Source organism: Diabrotica virgifera, chromosome 9 (genome assembly GCF_917563875.1).
Source record: "Diabrotica virgifera virgifera chromosome 9, PGI_DIABVI_V3a".
NCBI lineage: Eukaryota > Metazoa > Arthropoda > Insecta > Coleoptera > Chrysomelidae > Diabrotica > Diabrotica virgifera.
Genome location: NC_065451.1, coordinates 31,429,137 through 31,451,601, shown reverse-complemented (window position 1 = coordinate 31,451,601; position 22,465 = coordinate 31,429,137). Strand labels below are relative to the sequence as shown.

General features: G+C 34.4%; 1 protein-coding gene across 4 annotated transcripts in view; it reads right to left on the bottom strand.

The window, feature by feature from the left end:
* Window positions 1-872: 872 nt before the first annotated feature.
* Window positions 873-22,465, bottom strand: part of LOC126892650 (zinc finger protein OZF-like) — a 348,853-nt gene continuing 327,260 nt past the window's right edge. For 2 of the 4 annotated variants that reach the window (XM_050662286.1, XM_050662287.1), the window contains exon 2: window positions 11,889-14,915. In XM_050662286.1, the coding sequence (XP_050518243.1) occupies window positions 13,537-14,915 (1,379 nt within the window). In that variant the 3' untranslated portion in view covers window positions 11,889-13,536. Of the gene's footprint in view, window positions 2,474-11,888; window positions 14,916-22,465 lie in introns of those variants that run through there. The other 2 variants (XM_050662281.1, XM_050662285.1) reach the window with 2 other exon arrangements.

The following is a 22,465-nucleotide window of genomic DNA, read 5'->3' as shown; positions in this document are numbered from 1 at the left end:
GCAGCCAAGATTATGTCGACAATATAGCGTCGAACTACTGGTTGACATCAGGAAAGATGTTCCCTGAAACGGAGGGTTCATTACTGGCCATTCAGGATCAGGTTATACCAACCAGAAATTACCTGAAATATATCATCAAAGACCCTCATGTTCAAAACGACAGATGCCGATATGGATGTCAAGCCCAGGAAACCATCCAACATCTTACAGGGGGCTGCCAGGCATTTGCTGCAACTGAGTACAAGGAACGGCATGACGCAGTGGGAAAAATTCTTCATCAGGAGATAGCTATCAAGCTGGGACTTCTCCAAACCGACCATCTCCGATATTATCAATACGTCCCTGAGAGTATGCTTGAGGATGGCAACTACAAGCTATACTGGGACCGCACTGTGCTCACAGACCAAACAGTGGCGCATAATAGACCAGATCTCGTATTAGTCAATAAATTAACGAGGCAAACAACCCTCATTGATGTGGCGATTCCTAACAACAATAATCTACGTACTAAATTTACTGAAAAGATCTGGAAATTCAAATACGGAGACAATGGAGAATGCAAAGTACCCAGACGATACCGATTATTATGTCTACTACTGGAGTCATTCCGAAGACCCTCCTTGAAAGCATAAAAAAGCTGGGTCTTAATGAACATCTTTATAAGACCATGCAGAAAGCAGTACTACTCGCAACGGCCAGATGTGTACGAAAATTTTTGGGAGATACACCTGCATACCAAGTCACCTAGGGCTCGATAACACGGAAAGAGTCCCACCAGAGCTCAATCCTTTTGATACCGTAGGTATCTGGGATGAGTCAATTTTCCCCTTAGAGGGAGTGTGAGCCGTATGGCTAAATCTGAAAAAATATAATAATAATAATAATGGAGTTTATTCGTAGCAAATAAATTATACAATAATAAACTCAGTTCCTCACTGAAGTTGTACGTACCTACAACTTGTGCGTGAGGGTTCAATTTTGATTGTCTTAAACAACACTAATTAATTTTAAAATTTACAAAAAGGAATCAAATAAATTTTTTTTTCGTTCATCTGTCTCGAAATTTGGGCTCCTCTTCTCACTAGTTCAGTTACTATTACATGTTGTTTTTCGGACCTACGAAAATTTCTCATAAAATTCAAGAAATGATTGCAAAACGTTTCCTATGGGACTCCTCTGGTGGGACTTCGTTTTCTATGATAATTATCATTATTTTTAATGTGTTTTATCTATTTTTACAATAATTTTTACAAATTACACTTATAAGTGACATTTCAAAAAATTCATTTTTGACAATTTTTTTATTTGATTTGACAACATTCAACCGGACTCATTCAATACAAGTTAAACTTTCCTTTTAGTCCTTTTTAAAAATTCCCAGATGATCTATTTTATCTTACACTTTCGACAAGAAACCAGAGGCCTGATTCTTATTCATTTCAAGGTCGAAATTTAATAGCGACTTCGTCATGACAGTCGCAATCCCTAGCGATTTTCATTCATTTAGATATTAGTTACAACTGGTGATATTTACTTTATCATATTCAGTGGATTTTTATGTGTTTTTTTTTTATTAAAATCTTCTGAGTTACAGAGCAATAATTGGGAAAAAAGATTTGGTAGCGCTAATTTGTTTATAAACTTGGTAAATAACTTTTCCTTTTTTTTTACTTATTTTTCCAGATTATTACGTTACATCTTTGATTGTGTTGATAATTCACGTTGTGGACATTCTGAATTATTATATTTCTAATTTAATACTATTCTCTCTAATTCCTCCAAAACCAGCAAATTTCCATAAAACCCAGCCATATTAATACTTTTTGCTTTAGTTTTCCTTGCAAGAAACAAATAAAACACATCTCCTAAACTAAACCTAACCTCACTTCCGGCCATTCGTCCATTCATGTCTGTGTCACAATAATTTCGACTCTAAATTATAATTTCAACCACTTTTTTGAAGTCGAAATTAATTGCGACCTATCGAAATTTAATGACGTCCTTTAGTTAGTTCAACTGAAATCCACAAGGATCGCAAAGTCGCATTTCAACGTCGCCATATTGATTTCGACCTGTTTTGAGTCAAAATTTGAAATAGAATCAGGACCCCGTATGTACTCTCATATGTTTTGCTAAACCGCATCTTTGTGAAAATCTTTTGAAGCAAATTTCACATGCAAAAAGTTTATCGCCAGTATGTAATCTCACATGTTCTTCCAAAGTGCATCTTTGTGAAAAACTCTTGGAGCAAATTTCACATACAAAAGGTTTATCACCCGTATGTATTTTCATATGCTTTTTTAAATTGGATGTTAGTGAAAATGTTTTGGAGCAAATTTCACATGCAAAAGGTTTATCCCCAGTGTGTACTCTCATATGGTATTTTAAACTAGATCTTTGTGAAAACCTCTTGGGGCAAATGTCACACGCAAACGGTTTATCACCAGTATGTACTCTCATATGTTCTGATAACCTATATCTATTTAAAAAACTCTTAGAGCAAATTTCACATTCAAACGGTTTATCACCAGTATGTACTCTCATATGCTCTGCTAACGTGGACCTTTGTGAAAACTTTTTTACACAAATTTCACATACAAAAGGTTTATCCCCAGTGTGTACTCTCATATGGTCTGTTAAACTGGATCGTTGTGAAAAACTCTTGGAGCAAATTTCACATGCAAAAGGTTTGTGGCTAGTATGTACTCTCATATGTTTTATTAACCCGGATCTTTGTGAAAAACATTTGGAGCAAATTTCACATACAAAAGGTTTATCACCAGTGTGTACTTTTATATGTTCTGCTAACGTAGATCTTTTTGAAAATCTCTTGGAGCAAATTTCACATGCAAAAGATTTATCGCCAGTGTGTATTCTCACATGTGTTTTTAAACTGGATGTTAGTGAAAAAGTTTTGGAGCAAATTTCACAAGCAAATGGTTTATCCCCAGTGTGTACTCTAATATGTTCTGCTAACCTGGATCTTTTTGAAAAACTCTTGCAGCAAATTTCACATGCAAACGGTTTATCTTCGGTATATATTTTCGTATGTGTTTTTAAATTAGATGCCCTCCAACACATTTTCAAGCAAATTTCACACGCAAAAGGTTTATCGCCAGTATGTACTCTTATATGTTCTGCTAATATGGATCTGTTTAAACAACTTTTGGAGTAAATTTCACATGCAAAAGGTTTATCTTCAGTGTGTACTCTCATATTATGGTCTCTTAAGTGAGAACTTTGTGAAAACTTTTTGGCACAAATTTCACAAGCAAAAGGCTTATCTTCAGTGTGTAGTCCCATGTGTTCTTTCAAAGTTGATCTTTCTGGAAATAATTCGGAGCAAATTTCACATGGAAAACCACGGGGAAAACCTAAAATCGTAATTCTCTATTAAACCACTGTCATGTACTTAAATAAAAGAATATTTGTTGATTGATTAAAAAAATCTCGGAATAAATCAGGAAGGATTATGTGTAATAGTGTAGAATGTTCATTTTTCCTGAATTTAAAATTTTGGTCAGACCTGTGTACACATCTGCGCTAGTCCTCGAGTTTTATGTTTAGTTTAGAGGAAGAATGGTGTACTTATACATGATAACTACATACGTTTCTAAGTATGCAGTCAGGCACTACCTTCAAATATCCCCTTTATAATTAAAAAAGTCTGGGTAATTATCTCGAACTATAATTCTTCAAGCCGCGATCTCGGAATTTCTTAGTTGGTCGCCGAGATGGCTGATGATATAAATGTATAAATTTTTTGAGTAGGCGAAACAAAAACCCACGAGTTGTTAAGTTCTTTGAATAGTCCCTTGGAATTCTCATAATGCTTTTCAATTATTAGCTTAAGCTATAAATAATAGGCACCAAAATAAAATTAATTTATAAGTTTTGTGAGTAGGAAAAACAAAAACCTATGAGCTGTTAAGTCTTAAATGATTTTTCTAATTCGTTCAAACATTATATTAAAAATAAAATTAATAACAAAAAAGTTTCCTATATGATTCCAATTTAAGTAGACATGCTGTAAAGGACAGTGATAAGACCTACAGCATTAAATGCCAGTGAAACATGAGCGTTGAACAAATCCGAGCTGAAAGTGTTCGAAAGGAAAGTCCTCAAGAAAATATTTGGTGGTGGGGTATGGAATTGTGGATAAAAAGACCAGATGTAGAATTGGAGAGGATGAATGGGTAACCTAATATAGTAGGAATCATAAAATCACAAAGACTGAGATGGTTGGGACATATCCAACGGATGCCAAACACGAGACTTCATAAAAGAATACTAACGGGAGGAATAGGAGGAAAGAAGAAGACAGGTAGATTGAAAACCAGATGGAAGAAAGAGGAAGTTGAAAATGTTGAAAAAGACAAGAAGAACTTAAAATCACAAATTGGAAAAATAAAGCAGCAAGTAGGAAAGGTATTTTTAAAAATACAACATCAAAGATTATACAAAAAATGTGAATAGGATATCAGTGATTCTCAGTTCGGGTTTAGGCAAGGCTTAGGAACAAGAGAAGCAATAGTAGGAACACAGGTGCTGGTCCAAAATTGTTGCGACCAGAGGTAGGACGTGTTCCTGTGCTTTTTAGATTACGAAAAAGCGATTGATCATGTCCAATACCACAAGTTAATGCAGATCCTCCAAAACCTTGATATAGACCAAAAAGGCATATGATGCATTGAAAACTTGTACTGGTATCAAAGGCACAATTAAAAATATACAATTCTATATCCAAACCCAAACATAACAGATGCTTTCCTAGTCTAAGAGCTAGTGAACCCTCCGACTAACGGTCGTCCTGTAAGGCTAGAAATTTTTCTAGTGATAATTCATAGCACACCAAGGCTAAAAACCATGACCTGGCAGGCATCAGTGGTGCACGTGTATCTACCAGGTGAATCGAAAAGTGCAAATTTAGGGGGTAAAATAAACTTTCTCCTGTAAGGTTTAAATTTAAGTATGTGTTTGAGTAAATCATTTAGAAGAAATGTGTACAATGACAGGCGATTCTGAAGAGCATAAGACCTTGCCAGGCGAGGGGAAAGATTAGGGGTTTTTCATAAAATTATTTATTTGGCATCGAACAAATTTTTTTAAAGTTTTTTGAATCATTCCAAACAGAAAAAGTCTTTAGTGATTTTTGTCTTAAGTTAATAGTTTTTGTTATATAAGCGATTGAAAATTTTGAAAATTGCGAAATCGGCCATTTTTAACCCTAAATCGAACATTTATCTAAAAATTTCAAAGTTGCCAAGGGTAGGTAGATATTCTTTAAACATTGATTGATGAAATCCCAAAGAGTTTTTTTGCAATACGATATCGGAAACACCTTTGTTTTTTAATTGCTAATCAAGCGAGCGCGACACTGTAGTATAAGTGAGGACGTTTGAGTTGGCATAAATTCATTATGTATCTCGAGAATGAGCAAATTTCAAGAGCAATGATTTTTTTAAATGAGAGTAGGGGTTGTGTGATAGCTCATTTGAAAGGTTATTTAATTCTCTATTCACTAATATAAACATTAACATAATTATTTATACAGGGTATACAAATTTTTTTTTATTAAATTAACTTTGATTAAATTTGACAAATAGAAGAAATTTTTTTTGTACACCCTGTATAAATAATTATGTTAATGTTTATAATACTGAATAGAGAATTAAATAACCTTTCAAATGAGCTATCACACAACCCCTACTCTTATTTAAAAAATCATCGATTACGTCATCACGCCCAGATGGATGACGTCACTAGTATTATACATATGCCAAAAAGTCCTAATTCAAAAATAAAAATCGACCTGTCTGAGGATTTCTCTTGAAATTTGCCCATGCTCGAGATAATGAATTTATGCAAACTCAAACGTCCTCACTTATACTACAGTGTCGCGCCCGCTTAATTAGCAATTAAAAAAACAAAGGGGTTTTCGATATTTTATTGCAAAAAACTCTTCGGGATTTTATCAATCAATGTTTAAAGAATATCTACGTACTTTGGCAACATTGAAATTTTTAGATAAATGTCCGATTTAGGGTTAAAAATGGCCGATTTCGCAATTTTCAAAATTTTCAATCGCTTATATAACAAAAACTATTAACTTAAGAGAAAAATCACTAAAGACCTTTTCTGTTTGGAATGATTCAAAAAACTTTAAAAAAATTTGTTCGATACAAAAAAAATAATTTTATGAAAAACCCCTAATCTTTCCCCTCGCCTGGCAAGGTCTTATGCTCTTCAGAATCGCCTGTCATTGTAAACATTTCTTCTAAATGACTTACTCAAACACATACTTAAATTTAAAGCTTACAGGAGAAAGTTTATTTTACCCCCTAAATTTGCACTTTTCGATTCACCTGGTAGATACACGTGCACCGCTGATGCTTGCCAGGTAATGGTGTTTAGCCTTGGTGTGCTATGAATTATCACTATACAAATTTTTAGCCTTACAGGACGACCGTTAGTCGGAGGGTTCACTAGCTCTTAGACTATCCCCTCTTTTACTTAACATTTATTCGGAATTTGGGATTCGAAACGTTAATAAAATCATTTTTTTGGTAAAACTGTGGCTTATTTCCCATTAAAAGTAATTGATTTATTCGGAAGACATATTTCAAGATTCTTTGGAAGATGCAGAGATGGGAAACAAAGTGAATGGAGTATTGATCAACAACATAAGATATGCTGATGGCGGTGTCTTTAGTCGATCTTCAACAACTTGTCACTATAATCGGAGAATACTACAGTAAGCGAATTGGATTAGAGATGAATACCAAAAAGGCCAAATTCAAGATCATCTCCAGAAACCTGGATGCGCTTGAAAACTCCACCATAACACTGAATACCAAGTCTATTGAAAGAGAGCAAATTTAAATACCTGGGAACGTGGCTTTTTGAAGACTGGTCATCGGACAGGGAAGTAAAATGTCGCATTAAGCAAGCTCAACAAGCTTTCGTAAATTTCAGGAAGGTACTGACCTGTTCAGAGTTCGTTCTTCAACTGAGATTAAGGTTTACTAAGTGCTACGTATGGTCGGTGCTACTATATGGAGTAGAGGGCTGGACACTCAAAACGAGAGATATAAACAAATTGGAAGCCTTCGAAATGTGGCTTTATCGCCGTATCCTAAAGATACCATGGACGGCGAAAGTCACAAATGTAGATGTCCTTAAAATAATCAACCAAGAACGCCAACTTTTCAAAACCATCAAGAAAAGGAAAACGGAGTATCTGGGTCACATCAGGCGAACCGAAAAATACCAGTTCCTTCAACTTACAATCGAGGGTAAAATTGAAGGCAAGAAAGGAATAGAACGCAAGAAAATGTCCTGGCTCCGAAACATAAGGCAATGGACAGGGATTATTGGCATTCAATCTCTGATACACATTGCAAGAAATAGAGAGTTAATGGAAAATGTGATCGCTACCATCCATTAGTGGATTTGCATCTGAAAAAGAAGAAAAAGCAAGAAAGAATGGAAAAAACAGTAAACCAAGCCATGGGCCTTCTAGGCCTGGAGAGCTAAACTATATATGCATATATATGTACACTCATATGTTCTGCTAAACTGGATCTTTGTGAAAAACTTCTGGAGCAAATTTCACATGCAAAAGGTTTATCGTCAATATGTACTCTCATATGTTTTGTTAACCTGCTTCTTTGTGAAAATCTTTTGGCGCAAATTTCACATACAAAAGGTTTATCGCCAGTGTGTATTCTTATATGTTTTTTTAAATTGGATGTTAGGGAAAACGTTTTCGAACAAATTTCACATGCAAATGGTTTTTCCCCAGTGTGTACTCTCGTATGGTCGGCTAACGTGGATCGTTTTGAAAAACTCTTGGAGCAAATTTTACATGCAAAAGGTTTATCGCCAGTGTGTATTGCCATAATATGTTCATTTAAATGGGAATTTTGCGAAAAGTTTTTATCACGAACTTCACCAGCAAAAGGCTCATCTTCAGTATGTAGTCCCATGTGTTCTTTTAAAATGGATCTTTGTGAAAATAATTCGGAGCAGATTTCACATGGAATACCATGGAGAAAACCTAAAATCGTAATTATGTATTAAACCAGTATCACATTTTTTTAACATCCTTTATTTATTGAAATCTGTTTCTACAAATAAAAAGCAATAATCAATACGTTTATGACTAAAGTAATACAGGGGAAATCCATCCAGTGACAAAAATCCTTTGAGATATAATTCTAATATATAGTTATGAGTGCGCTAATAACAGGCAAAATAACACAAAAGATGGCCTACATAATGCGTTGTGAAATAAAAGGCATGAAAATAGTAGAGGTGGGAAATTATCGGTATTAACCTATAAAACATAACTTTCCCACCTTCAGAAGTTAGCTAAGAGCTAGTGGACTTTAGCCTGGGAGCAGTCGCGCTCACTTCTGTAACGTGAACAGTCGCGAGTTAGATTTTATCTCACAATACGATTTTAAATACGAATTTACAACAAATTTTTATTTTATTCGCGGTGTGCAATCCTTGGAGGAGATACGAGAAACGATCGTGCGCGAATAGCGGAGAAATATTGCAACTTTCTTAAATAATTCACATTGTCAATTGAAATTGTCAAATTGACATACATTTCATACCTAATGTCATTGAAGAAGAAAAAGTATATATTGCTCCACAATATTGACATGATATGCAATTATTATATAAAGGTAAATTTAATTAATTGTATTTTGCTTGCAGTACTGCATTTTAATAACTAATTTTATTTACTTTTAACATACAATTGTTTACGTTTTAATAACAACCTGAATATTATTTTTTCTTATTGTTTTTTTGGACTATGGCCTTGACAATTATCCAGTAACTAGGACTAATATAATTAAAAGTGCGAAGAGAGTTGCTGAGCGTGTAAACCAGGTGTCGCTTTGCCGAACTTGCACGGTCCCAATAGTATTTTTATTTACTTGCTATGTTAGAAATATTATTTCTAACAATTATTAAAGCTAATTGACTCTCCCCAAAGCCATAAATTCCACAAGAAGAAGAAGAAAAATAGCTACGCATTACTACACCCTTCCTCGAGGCACTTACGAAATTTTTTCAAAATTGCAAAAATTTTCATCAAGTTATCGCGAAAAAGGAGAAAATGTTAGATTTTATCTAACGGCGCGATTGCTCGCGGGTTAGTCATACGTATGACGTTAACGCGACAAACCCGTTTTCTGCTAGCGTAACCGTATGGTCACACTAAATGACCCCTTTTAAATATACAATATTTAACACATACAGCGATATATGCAACTAGTTATATAACCACGCTGACTAGTGATATCTATTTAACTTAACGAATGACATACCCGGTACCTGATCTATTCGCTGGCAAAGCCATGTTATAGTTATTATTTGATGGTGTTACAACTAGAAAGCATCAAAATGGACGTTCGCTTTGAGTAAGTAATATTTTTTAATCTTATTTTTAAAGAAACCAAAAATATTTTTGAACAAATAGGATCTAGAGACATGTGTTTAAGACATATTTATATAATTTATCACAAAAGTATTGTATGAAATGCGGTAGAGCTTCTAATATTTGTTTGTGACCATAACGTGGTTTTACATTAGAAGAAGCATTGACCATGACGATGAAAATATAGAAAATGATGAAACATCGGTGTTTATTTGTCCTCCAGCTGTTCATGAGGATACGGATGAAGATTCCGGAGACGAAGACGGTGGTGGTTTAGTTGACAATTTGTGTCATACAGTTATTAGCGTCAGTTGAAGTTCGAACAAATCGTAATGAAAATATGGAACAAGGAGAGGAAGACTCTGTGGATGAAATAAAGACAACAGAACCTGATGAACAAGTGAGTCAAATAAATAAGGGAAAAATAAAAAATGTAGAATTTCTAAAAAAACTGAGATCAAGCAATGGATGGAGAGAGATTTGATACATAATAAAAAATTTAAAAACGAGAATAGATCTGAAAGTTATGAATTTTATGACATGAGTTCATTACAACTATTCGAACTATTTTTGACAACGATATGTTTGAACATATTTTACAAGAAACAAAAAAAATATGCCGCGTTCAAGAATTTTCCAGATCCAAATCTCTCCATTGACGAGTTAAAATGTTTTTTCGGAATTTTAATTTTATCTGGCTACCATCCCTTACCGGGCAGAACATATTTTTGGACAACGTATTGCCCTTTGCCTAAGTATTGCCCTTTGCCGGACAACAAAGTAATGGCTACTAAAACTAGAGGTTCTGTTGATTATGTTATATCTAAAAATGACGGAATTATCTTGGTCTATATCTTGGAAATAATTGGATAATGCTGTAGTTACGGCTGCATCAACTTGCTACGGCATCAATCCTCAAAGTTACGTTAAGAGATACTCTAAACAACAGAAGAAAATTATTCAAGTACAAAGGCCTTTGATTATTGCAAAATATGATACATTCATGGGTGGCACGGATAGAATGGATGAAGATGTGGCAATATACAGAATTGGCATCAGAAGTAGAAAGTGGTATTGGCCTCTTTTTACTTGGCTTGTAGACGTATGCCTACATAACGCGTGGGTGCTTTATAAGAAGTCCTCAAAGGAAAGAAAAAAAGACACCTAATATAGTTTTCCGCCGAGAAATTGCACAGATGTATATGCGGAAATATGGAGTTCCGCCTAGTCGTCCTGGTAAGCCCTCAGTCAGCAGGAATATTCTGTCCATGAATAGAGTGTCCGACAATCTACGATATAACAAAATTGACCATCTTATTGTTAAAGTTTCTAACGGCAAAAGACGTAGGTGTGCTCTAGAAGGATGTTCTTCTGTGATACGTACACAGTGTAAAAAATGTAATTTAGGACTTTGCATTGAATGTTTTGACATTTTTCATACACAGTAGTAAATACATAATGTATATATATAGGTAATCTCCCTGTGTGACCATATGGTCACAGCGTTTTTTTCTTATGTTTATAAAAAAAATTAATAAAAACATATTTTTACGTTTATTTAGTTTCATTCCATTGTCATCTGCAGGTATATTTATGAAAAAATATATTTATTGATATTCTGGTAGAAAATGGGTTAACATTTTTTTAATATTAAATAATTTTGACAGAGCTGTTAGGGGAACATCCATAAACTACATACATATGTATGTACCGTCATATTATGTTCTGCTAAACTGGATTCTTGTGAAAAACTTTTGGAGCAAATTTCACATGCAAAAGTTTTATGCCAGTATGTACTCATAGATGTTCTGATAACGTAGATTTTTGTGAAAAACTCTTGGAGCAAATTTCACAAGCAAAAGGCTTATCTTCAGCTGGTGTAGTCCAATATGTTCTTTCAAAATAAATCTTTGTGGAAATAATTCGAAACAAATTTCACATGGATAACCACGGGAAAAACCTAAAATCGTAATTCTCTAATAAACCACTATCATGTGCCTACTTCAATAAAAGAATATTTAATGATCGGTTAAAAAAATCTCAGAAGAAAGGGGAAAGGATTGTGTGTAATAGTGTAGCATGTTCATTTTTCTTTAGTTTAGAATTTTGGTCATACCTACCTGTACACATCTGCGCTAGTCCTAGAGTTTTATGTTTAGTTTAGAGGAAGAATGGTGTACTCATATATGATAACTACATACGTTTCTAAGTCTGCAGTCAGACACTACCTTCAAATATCCCCTTTATAATTAAAAACGTCTAGAGTCTACGTAATTATCTCGAACTATACTTCTTTAAGCCGCGATCTCGGAATTTCTTAGTTGGTCGCCGAGATGGCTGATGATATAAATGTATAAGTTTTTTGAGTAGGAAAAACAAAAACCCATTAGTTGTTAAGTCTTAAATTCTTTTTCTAATTCGTTAAATCATCCTATTACAAATATTTTACAATTTTATTTTACAAAGAAAATTAATAATAAAAAAGTTTACCATATGTTTCCAATTTAAGTAGACACGCTGTAAAGGCTTTTAAAAACATAGCTTTAGTAAGATGTAAGGGAAAACTATCGCAACCTGTTAAGTATGAAACTGACATTAGACAAGGATATTCGCTGAGCCTATTAATATTTAATCTGATAATGGATGAAATCATAAAGAAAGTTAGAAAAAGGAGAGGATATAGAATGGGAGAAAAGGAAATAAAGATAATCTGCTACGCCGACGACGCCATAATAACAGCCGAAAATGAAGATGACCTTCAAAGATTGATTAAAGAATTCGAAGACACGGTTCTCATATACAACATGGTGATCTCGACAGAGAAAACTAAATCGATAGTGGTATCAGCTGAACCGAGACGATGTAAATTGGTCGTAAATAACAAAATAATAGAACAAGTGATGGAAACAGAATTCTTGGAAATAAAACTGTGAAGCTACGGAAAAGTGGCAGAAGAACAAAAACAAGTGAACATGGCGAACAGGGCAGAAGAATGTCTCAACAACACAATCTAGAGAAATAAATACCTCACAATGGAAACGAAAACCAGGATATATAAATCAACAATAAGACCGATAATGACGTACACAGCGTAAACAAGAGCAGATACGGCGAAAACACAAAGACTGCTGGAAACAGCAGAAATGAAAGTCTTACGAAAAATAACAAACCAAACTCTAAGGAACAGAGTAAGAAGTGAGGAAATACGAGCGAGATGTGGTATAGAAGAAATAAACAAGTGGACCAAAAGAAGAAAAATAGAATGGAATAAACACATAAAAAGAATGACAGAAAATATAATAGTACGAATAGCAAGAGACAAATCGCCAAATAGAAGAAGATCATTGGGACGACCGAGGAAAAGATGGTCAAACAATGTCAATTGAGGCTAAAAACCGAAGTAAAACAGGCACTGAGAATATTTATAAAGTGGGAAGAAGAAGAAGACGCTGTAAAAGACAGTGATAAGACCTATAGCATTATATGCCAGTGAACAAATCCGAGTTGAAAGTGTGGGAAAGAAAAGGCTTCAAGAAAATACTTGGAGGGAAGATATGAAATGGAATGTGTATAAAATGACCAAATGTAGAACTGGAGAGGATGTATGGAGAACGGAATATAGTAGGAATCATGAAATCACAAAGACTGAGGTGGTTGGGACATATCCAACGCATGCCAAACACGAGACTTCCCGAAAGAATACTAACGGAAGAAATAGCCGGAAAGAAAAAGAAAGGTAGACCCAAAACTAGATGGATAAAGATCTTGAAAGAGACATAGAACTTAAAATCACAACTTGGAAAAAAGCAGCAAGCATCAAAGAATGGAAAAAAATAGTGAACCAAGCCATGGGCCTTCTAGGCCTGGAGAGCTAAACTATATATACATATGTATGTGCTGTCATAATATGTTCTGCTAAACTGGATTCTTGTGAAAAACTTTTGGAGCATGTTTCACATGCAAATGGTTTATTCCCAGTGTGTACTGTAATATGGTCTGTTACTGGATCTTTGTGAAAAACTCTTGGAACAAATTTCGCAAGCAAAAGGTTTATCGCTAGTATGTACTCTCATATGTTTCCTTCACGCAAAAGGTTTATCGCTAGTATGTACTCTCATATGTTTTCTTAACACGGATCTTCGTGAAAACCTTTTGGAGCAAATTTCACATTCAAAAGGTTTATGACCAGTATGTACTCTAACATGTTCTGCTAACGTGGATCTTTGTGAAAAACTCTTGGAGCAAATGTCACATACAAAAGGTTTATCGCCAGTGTGGATTTTCATATGATCTTTTAAATGGGAACTTTTTGAAAACTTTTTGGCACAAATTTCACATGCAAAAGGTTTATCTCCAGTATGTACTACTCTCATATGTTCTGTTAAAGTGGACCTTTGTGAAAAACTCTTGGAGCAAATTTCACATGCAAAAGGTTTATCGCCAATATGTACTCTCATATGTTTTGTTAACCCGGATCTGTGTGAAAATCGTTTGGAGCAAATTTCACATTTAAAAGGTTTATCGCCAATATGTACTCTAATATGTTCTGATAACGTGGAACTTTGTGAAAAACTCTTGCAGCAAATTTCACATGCAAAAGGTTTATCTCCAGTATGTACTACTCTCATATGTTTTGTTAAACTGGACCTTTGTGAAAAACTCTTGAAGCAAATATCACATACAAAAGGTTTATCGCCAGTGTGTATTTTCATATGATCTTTTAAATGGGAACTTTTTGAAAACTTTTTGGCACAAATTTCACATGCAAAAGGTTTATCTCCAGTATGTACTACTCTCATATGTTCTGTTAAAGTGGACCTTTGTGAAAAACTCTTGGAGCAAATTTCACATGCAAAAGGTTTATCGCCAATATGTACTCTCATATGTCTTTTTAACCCGGATCTGTGTGAAAATCGTTTGGAGCAAATTTCACATTCAAAAGGTTTATCACCAGTATGTACTCTAATATGTTCTGCTAACGTGGATCTGTGTGAAAAACTCTTGCAGCAAATTTCACATGCAAAAGGTTTATCTCCAGTATGTACTACTTTCATATGTTTTGTTAAACTGGACCTTTGTGAAAAACTCTTGGAGCAAATGTCACATACAAAAGTTTTATCGTCAGTGTGGATTTTCATATGTCTTTTTAAATTGCTCTTTGCTGTCCATCTTTTGGAGCAAATTTCACATGCAAATGGTTTATCCCCAGTGTGTACTCTAATATGGTCTGCTAACCTGGATCTTTTTGAAAAACTTCTGGAGCAAATTTTACATGCAAAAGGTTTATCGCCAGTGTGTATTGCCATATGCTCATTTAAATGGGAATTTTGTGAAAACTTTTTTTCACGAACTTCACCAGCAAAAGGATTATCTTCAGTGTGTAGTCCCATATGTTCTTTTAAAATGGATCTTTGTGAAAACAATTCGGAACAGATTTCACATGGAAAACCATGGGGAAAACCTAAAATCGTAATTCTCTATTAAACCAGTATCATGTACTTAAACAAAAGAATAGTTAATGATCGGTTAAAAAAATCTCGGAAGAAAGGGGCAAGGATTATGTGTAATAGTGTAGTATGTTCATTTTTCTTCAATTTAGAATTTTGGTCATACCTGTACACATCTGCGCTAGTCCACGAGTTTTATGTTTAGTTTAGAAGAAGAATGGTGTACTTAGATATGATAACTACATACGTTTCTAAGTATGCAGTCCGACACTACCTTTAAATATCCCCTTTATAATTAAAAACGTCTAGAGTCTACGATCTCAGAATTTTTTAATTGGTCGTCGAGATGGCTGATGATATAAATTTATAAGTTTTTTGAGTAGGAAAAATAATAATCCATGAGTTGTTAAGTCTTAAATTATTCTTCTAATTCGTTCAAACATTCAATTAAAATTATTTTTCTACTGTTAAAGGGTTTTTTGCACGCCATAACAATTTTTTTGTAGGGCGTCTATCCTTAAGTTCTACTCTAGGTCAGTGTTTTTCAATCTTTTTGATTTAGCGACCCCTTTACAGGTTGAAATATTCTGGCGACCGCCTTGTGTTTTAAAAAATTCAAAGAAATAATTTAATTAAAAGACTACATACGTTAGGTAACGCTTTTTTCCTTTTTTAGTACATTTATCAGTTATTCACGCGGGCAAAACTGCGTCGGTGACGGTGACGGCGACGGCAATTACCGAAAATCTTATTTGACCAGCAGCACTTGATATGGTTGCAATTATGGTCATGTACAAGAATTCATCTGTACTCAGTAGATATATCTTAAAAACACCCTGTAATTATCTACGATAATTACTTTCAGTTATTTATGTCATCATAACAATATTACAACCTTCATTCGATTATATAAATATTGTTATCCTAGATCACGATTCAACTAATAATTGCAGAGTCAATTATAAACACTTTTCATGGTCGATGCTGAATAGGCATTTCTAAAGATATAAACAGCAAAACTATAGCAAGGGAATTCTTTATTATTATAGGACATTCGTCATTCTATTTTGGTGATCAGACGTAATATTTCCACATTAAAGATAGTGTCTCTTTTCTACACGAGATGTTCTTTGGGTGCGGTGCTACCAGCTTATGCTAATGCGAGTGTAAATAAAACAACTCAACAAGTAAAAGCGTATCAATTATTCCACCCCTCGGATAAGGGATAACCACCCTCACCGGGAGAAGATAGCCTTAGTGCCCAGGGCTGTCATATGGCGATCCAAGACCAGGCGAGAACTCAGGACTGGTAAACAGGACAGGTATGGAGAAACACGTCAATGTTCAGGCACCTAGACCACCTTAGACAACAGTGTGGTATGTAAAATGGATGGAGACATCAGGCCGACGCGGAGCTGAAAAGGGAATAGTATGGAGATGGAACATCGTGGGACAATGGAAAATGGACAATGCTATGGAACGTGCAGCGAGGACTTGTGATACGAACAAAGACGCGTAAAAGTGGTAAGTCCATATTAGCTATTTTTATGGTATTTCCTGATTAATATAAAGTATAAAGTATAAACATTATGTGCTACCTTAATTACATTAATATATGTTTCAAGTTTACCTATTTTTACTTAATTATTCTATTCTATTACCAATATTTATCAATATACAAAGATTTTTTTTTACCCTCATATTAAGTTATTATAGGACGCAATGATACAATTTTATATGATTTTTACATATTTATCAACGTATACTTTATCCTTGCTGACTTTTATTCATTTATTATTTGACTACTGATTTTTAGTACATTTTTGCAATTTTTTATGATCTTAATATTTGCTATCGTAAATATACCTATCAAAATAAATATACGATATAACAAATATACGCTATATGCATAATACATTTAAATTATTATTCTAACTACTTATTTACAAGGGTTAATATAACGTTATTTATTTTTGAATTTTTATTACTACTGCAATTTTTACATATTTTTACCATATATTGACGTACTATTTTATCTCTATATTTTTACTATATATCTATATACTACATATCTATATACACCGTAAGACTATCGAATTTATATTTTCGCTAAGAAGTGCAGAAGCTGGAAAAAAGAAAAAAAATTATGTATAAATGAGTAGCAACAAAGTTACTTGGGAAGATTTTGTCAAAATAGTTGAGGAAATTGCACAAGAAATAGACAGGCAAAGCAGAAGAGTCTTAAAGAAAAAAGTTCCGAAATCTAAGGACATAAAGGAAGAAGTGACGACACAGCTAATTAAAGCTTATAACAAGTTACCGCAATTGACTAGGAAAAACTGGGAAGCACTTTCGGACAAACAAAGGGAATCGTGCAACAAATATTTTGGAAAAATCAGAGACAAAGTTATACGATCATTTCAAGCAGTAAATGTGAGAACAGTGGTTCCAAGTTCAATACATCAACCAATCGACAAGGAAGTTGAAGAGGAACAAAGCGATGAGGAAATAGAAGAAGGAAAAAGCGACGAGGAAGGAGAAGAAGAAATAATAAACGACGAAATAAAAGAGAAAAAAGGTGACATAAAACAAGATATAACAATATTAAACATGGCTTTGACAATCACTGAATTTTTGAATATCGCAAGCAAGATATTGCCCAACGAGTTCGATGGAAGCGCAGGGAAATTACAACCATTTTTAGACGCATTAGAACTACTTGGAAAATTGGCAGAAGGTCATGAAGACACAGCTGTAACGCTAATAAAAACGCGACTCACCAATAAGGCTAGGAACCTAATAACCACAGAAGATACGATTCCACGGATAGCTGAAGCACTAAAGAAAGAATTAAAAGGTGATAATCCGAAGAATTTAATAGCCAAATTAGCCAAAAAAAGGCAAGGGCATAGAGATGCAGCAGTGTACGCATCTGAAGTGGAAGAGTTAGCAGAACAATTAAAAGTAGCATACATAGCGGAAGGAATGCCACTTGACTTAGCAAAGAAATATACGACGGAAGCAGTAGTAACAACAATGAAACGAAACGCTAATGCAGAGAAAGCTAAGCTAATACTGGAAGCAGGTAACTTTACATCACCGCAGGAAGTAGTATCTAAATTTTTGTCGATCGATACGACTGAAGAAAATGCACAAGGAAGAGTCTTAAATTATAGGACAAACTACGAGAATAGGAGAGGACAGCAGCAATACAGAAGAGGATACATCTTTCAATACATCAGGATTCGAACACATCTTTCAATTGGTAGAACCTAACTTTCCAATTCCAACAGACGGAATCATTGGGAGAGACTTTATTTCTAACTTTCAATGTATACTAGATTACGCAAACCTTAAAATGCACATTAAAGAGGACAACGATTGTTACATTAGTACGAAAATTCTGGATAATATAGACAATGACACCATAATAATACCGCCTAGATGTGAAATTTACAGAATCGTAAAAATTTTTCAAACGTTAAAGGAAGACAGGATAGTGGAACAGCAAGAAATACAACCAGGAATATTCATAGCAAGAGCAATTATTTCAAGTAATAATCCATACATCAAAATTTTGAACACAACGTACGAAACAGTAAATGTAGACGCAAGCACAATCAGGACGTTGGATATTAAACTATTCAATATATATAGGCTAGTCAACGACAGCAAGGACAGAAAAAAAGAATTACGAGAATCACTGAAATTAGACATACCAGAATACATACGAGACAACTTAGTATCGTTATGCGAGGAATATTCAGACATATTCGCCCTAAGGCATGATATGTTAACCTGTAACAATTTCTACGAACAAAAACTAAGAGTTAAAGACCAAACTCCGGTATATATCAAGAATTATAGGACACCTCATGCGCAAACAGAGGAATTAAATCGACAAGTACAAAACCTAAGAGACCAAGGAATCATAGAACCATCTACATCCGAGTACAACAGTCCAGTAGTACTGGTACCGAAAAAAGCTATAGATGGAGGAAAAGCATGGAGATTATGCATAGATTTTAGACAACTGAACAAGAAGATAGTTACAGACAAATTTCCATTACCAAGAATAGATTCGATATTAGATCAACTAGGAAGAGCAAAATGGTTTTCAGTTATAGACTTAATGTCAGGCTTTCACCAGATACCATTAGAAAAATCATCGAGAAAATACACATCGTTCAGCACAGAAAATGGAGCATTTCAATTTACCAGATTACCTTTTGGATTAAATGTAAGCCCAAATAGCTTTTCAAGAATGATGTCAATAGCATTTTCAGGATTAACACCAGACAAAGCATTTCTTTACATGGACGATATCGTAGTAATTGGAATATCCGAAAAACATCACTTAGACAACCTGAAAAAGACATTCGAGACATGTCGAAAATTCAATTTGAAACTTAACCCAGGAAAATGTCAATTCTTTAGAAGGGAAGTAACATATTTAGGACATGATCTTTCTCAAGAGGGAGTATCACCAGACAAAGCGAAGTATGCAGCAATTGAACAATATCCGACACCTAAGACAGCGGAAGAAACAAAGAGATTTGTAGCATTTTGCAACTATTACAGACGTTTTATTAAAAATTTTGCGGAAATATGCAGACCACTCAACAAATTATCGAGGAAAGGAGTAGAATTTTCATGGACCGAGGAGTGTGAAGAAGCATTCAAAAAGCTTAAAGCATCTCTGACGAAACCACCAAGACGCATCCAATGAGAGTTGTTCAGCAATCCTAAGTCAAGATTATAACGGAATTGACCTACCTATAGCATATGCATCAAGAAGTTTTAGTAAAGGAGAATGTAATAAACCTATAATCGTTAAGGAATTACTAGCGATTCATTGGGGAATTAATTATTTTAAATGTTATCTATATGGAGCACCAACATTCAAAGTAAAAACAGACCATAAACCTTTGACACACCTATTTGCAATGAAAGAACCAACCTCAAAACTCACGAGGATCAGATTAGACCTAGAAGAATATGACTTCGAAATAGAGTATATAACAGGGAAAAGTAACTACGCAGACAGCCTTTCAAGAATAACATTGCATCAACTAAAAAACCTATACATAGACAACGCCCATATACTAGCTATAACAAGAGCTCAAGCAAAAGAAAAGGAGAAAGAAGCAAGACAAACAAAGGCTGAAAGTGAACTCGCACTACAGCCAGAAGCCACAAAACAGACAGTAAGGAAGGTACTAAATAATTTAGAGGCGCATAGACTACCAATTTTGTCCTTTGGAGCAGAACTAATCTCACCAAAACTGAGCATTAGGGCCAAAAACAAAATAAAATGCAGCAAAAGCATAGCCACAGGATTGAATCATTTCGATTTAAACCAAGCGTTGGTACAGCTTGATAAGCTGGCGGTAGAGAATGCAGTACGTAAAGTAAAAATATACGTAAATGATATTATTTTTAAAATGTGCACAATTGATGAATTTATTAAAGAAGGAAATAAAAAATTGAAGAATATAGAAATATACATATGTGAAGTACCAGAAACAATAAAAGATGACAAAGAAAAACACAGATTAATAGAAGAATACCATAATCACCCGATGTTCGGAGGACACTTAAAGAAAAATAGACTAATAAAGAAGCTAAAAGCAAGATTTACATGGAAAAATTTAGAAAAAGACGTAAGAAAATACGTTAAACAATGCCATGAATGTCACATTAACAAACCGAATAGAACACTTGTCAAAGAAGACGTGATATCGGACACTTCTTCGAAACCAGAGGACACAGAATACGTAGACACGATAGGTCAACTCACTAGAAGCAATGAAGACAAAAAAGAGCGGCAAGAAGAAAAGAATAAGCTCAAAGCAACACCACAACACTTTAAAAGAGGAGACCTAGTCCTTGTAAAAAGGGAAGTGAATGGTAAGTTTGATAGTCTTTATGTAGGTCCTTTCACGATAACAGAAGTAAATAACGTTAATTGTAAAATCAGAATAGAAAACAATAAAATCAAGGAAATACATAAGAATAGATTATATGCTTACAATCCGAAAACACAGTGAGTGACAAGTGTTACGAAACAATGTTGTTAAACGAACATTTTATATTATTTATGTATTTGCGTAGGCTTAGGAAGTTTGTATATAAAATAAATTTTTTGTATTGATTACAACACAGTATGGGTTGGTAGCACGACTTGCAAATTTCCCTCCCCGTAATCGGAAAATTCCTAAAAAGGGAAGGTGTACAAGAATTCATCTGTACTCAGTAGATATATCTTAAAAACACCCTGTAATTATCTACGATAATTACTTTCAGTTATTTATGTCATCATAACAATATTACAACCTTCATTCGATTATATAAATATTGTTATCCTAGATCACGATTCAACTAATAATTGCAGAGTCAATTATAAACACTTTTCATGGTCGATGCTGAATAGGCATTTCTAAAGATATAAACAGCAAAACTATAACAAGGGAATTCTTTATTATTATAGGACATTCGTCATTCTATTTTGGTGATCAGACGTAATATTTCCACATTAAAGATAGTGTCTCTTTTCTACACGAGATGTTCTTTGGGTGCGGTGCTACCAGCTTATGCTAATGCGAGTGTAAATAAAACAAGTCAACAAGTAAAAGCGTATCAATTATTCCACCCCTCGGATAAGGGATAACCACCCTCACCGGGAGAAGATAGCCTTAGTGCCCAGGGCTGTCATAGTCAGTAAGCAGGAAGCAAACAAATTCAAAAACATACCACTTTCTAGCAATACTATTTCATGCAGAATAAACGATATACCCAAGGATATCGGCCATTTTCAAGAACAAAAGTAGTCGAAAAATTAAAGAACGGCCAACATTTTACTTTGCAAGTTGACGAATCTACAGATGTTTCCGACTGTGTACAGTTTAAAGTGTCTGTGCTATTTGAAGCAGATGACAGTATCAGAGAAGAAATCTTATTTTGAAAAGCATTTCCTTCAAACACTACTGGCCAGTATTTGTATATGTTTTAAGAAAGCACTTGCGACTACAATATTGATTGGAAAAAATGTATCGCTATTTGTAGCGATGGCGCAAAATTAGCGATGTAGCGATGACTTGCAAACAGAGCGGACTCATTGCGAAATTAAAATATATAATGCCAAACCTATTATGGATACACTGTTTTCTTCATCGACAGGCTCTAGCTGTTAAGGTAGTACCTTATGACGTGCTAAAGAAGGTAACAAAAGTTGTGAGTTGTATGAAAACAGTGGCGTACTGAGCATGGTTCCGCGGAAGGCCCGGGCCTTGCAGGGGACCGCTCTAGCCCGCTCTTTGCTTTTTTTTCTAATTTGATAGGGACATTTTGCACTACACAAGTACACAATAGAAAATGTAACTTCTTAATAAATTTTTATTTTTGTGTAGTTATTTATAAATAAAAACGAAGAATACCTATTTATCAAAAAATTTGAAAACAAAATTAATAATAGACACAAGGAAAACTAACTTTTAGAAGGTTCTGTACTTGTTTTACCTACTAAAAGAAAGTGTACCTACACATGTAAAGAATTACCGCCTGT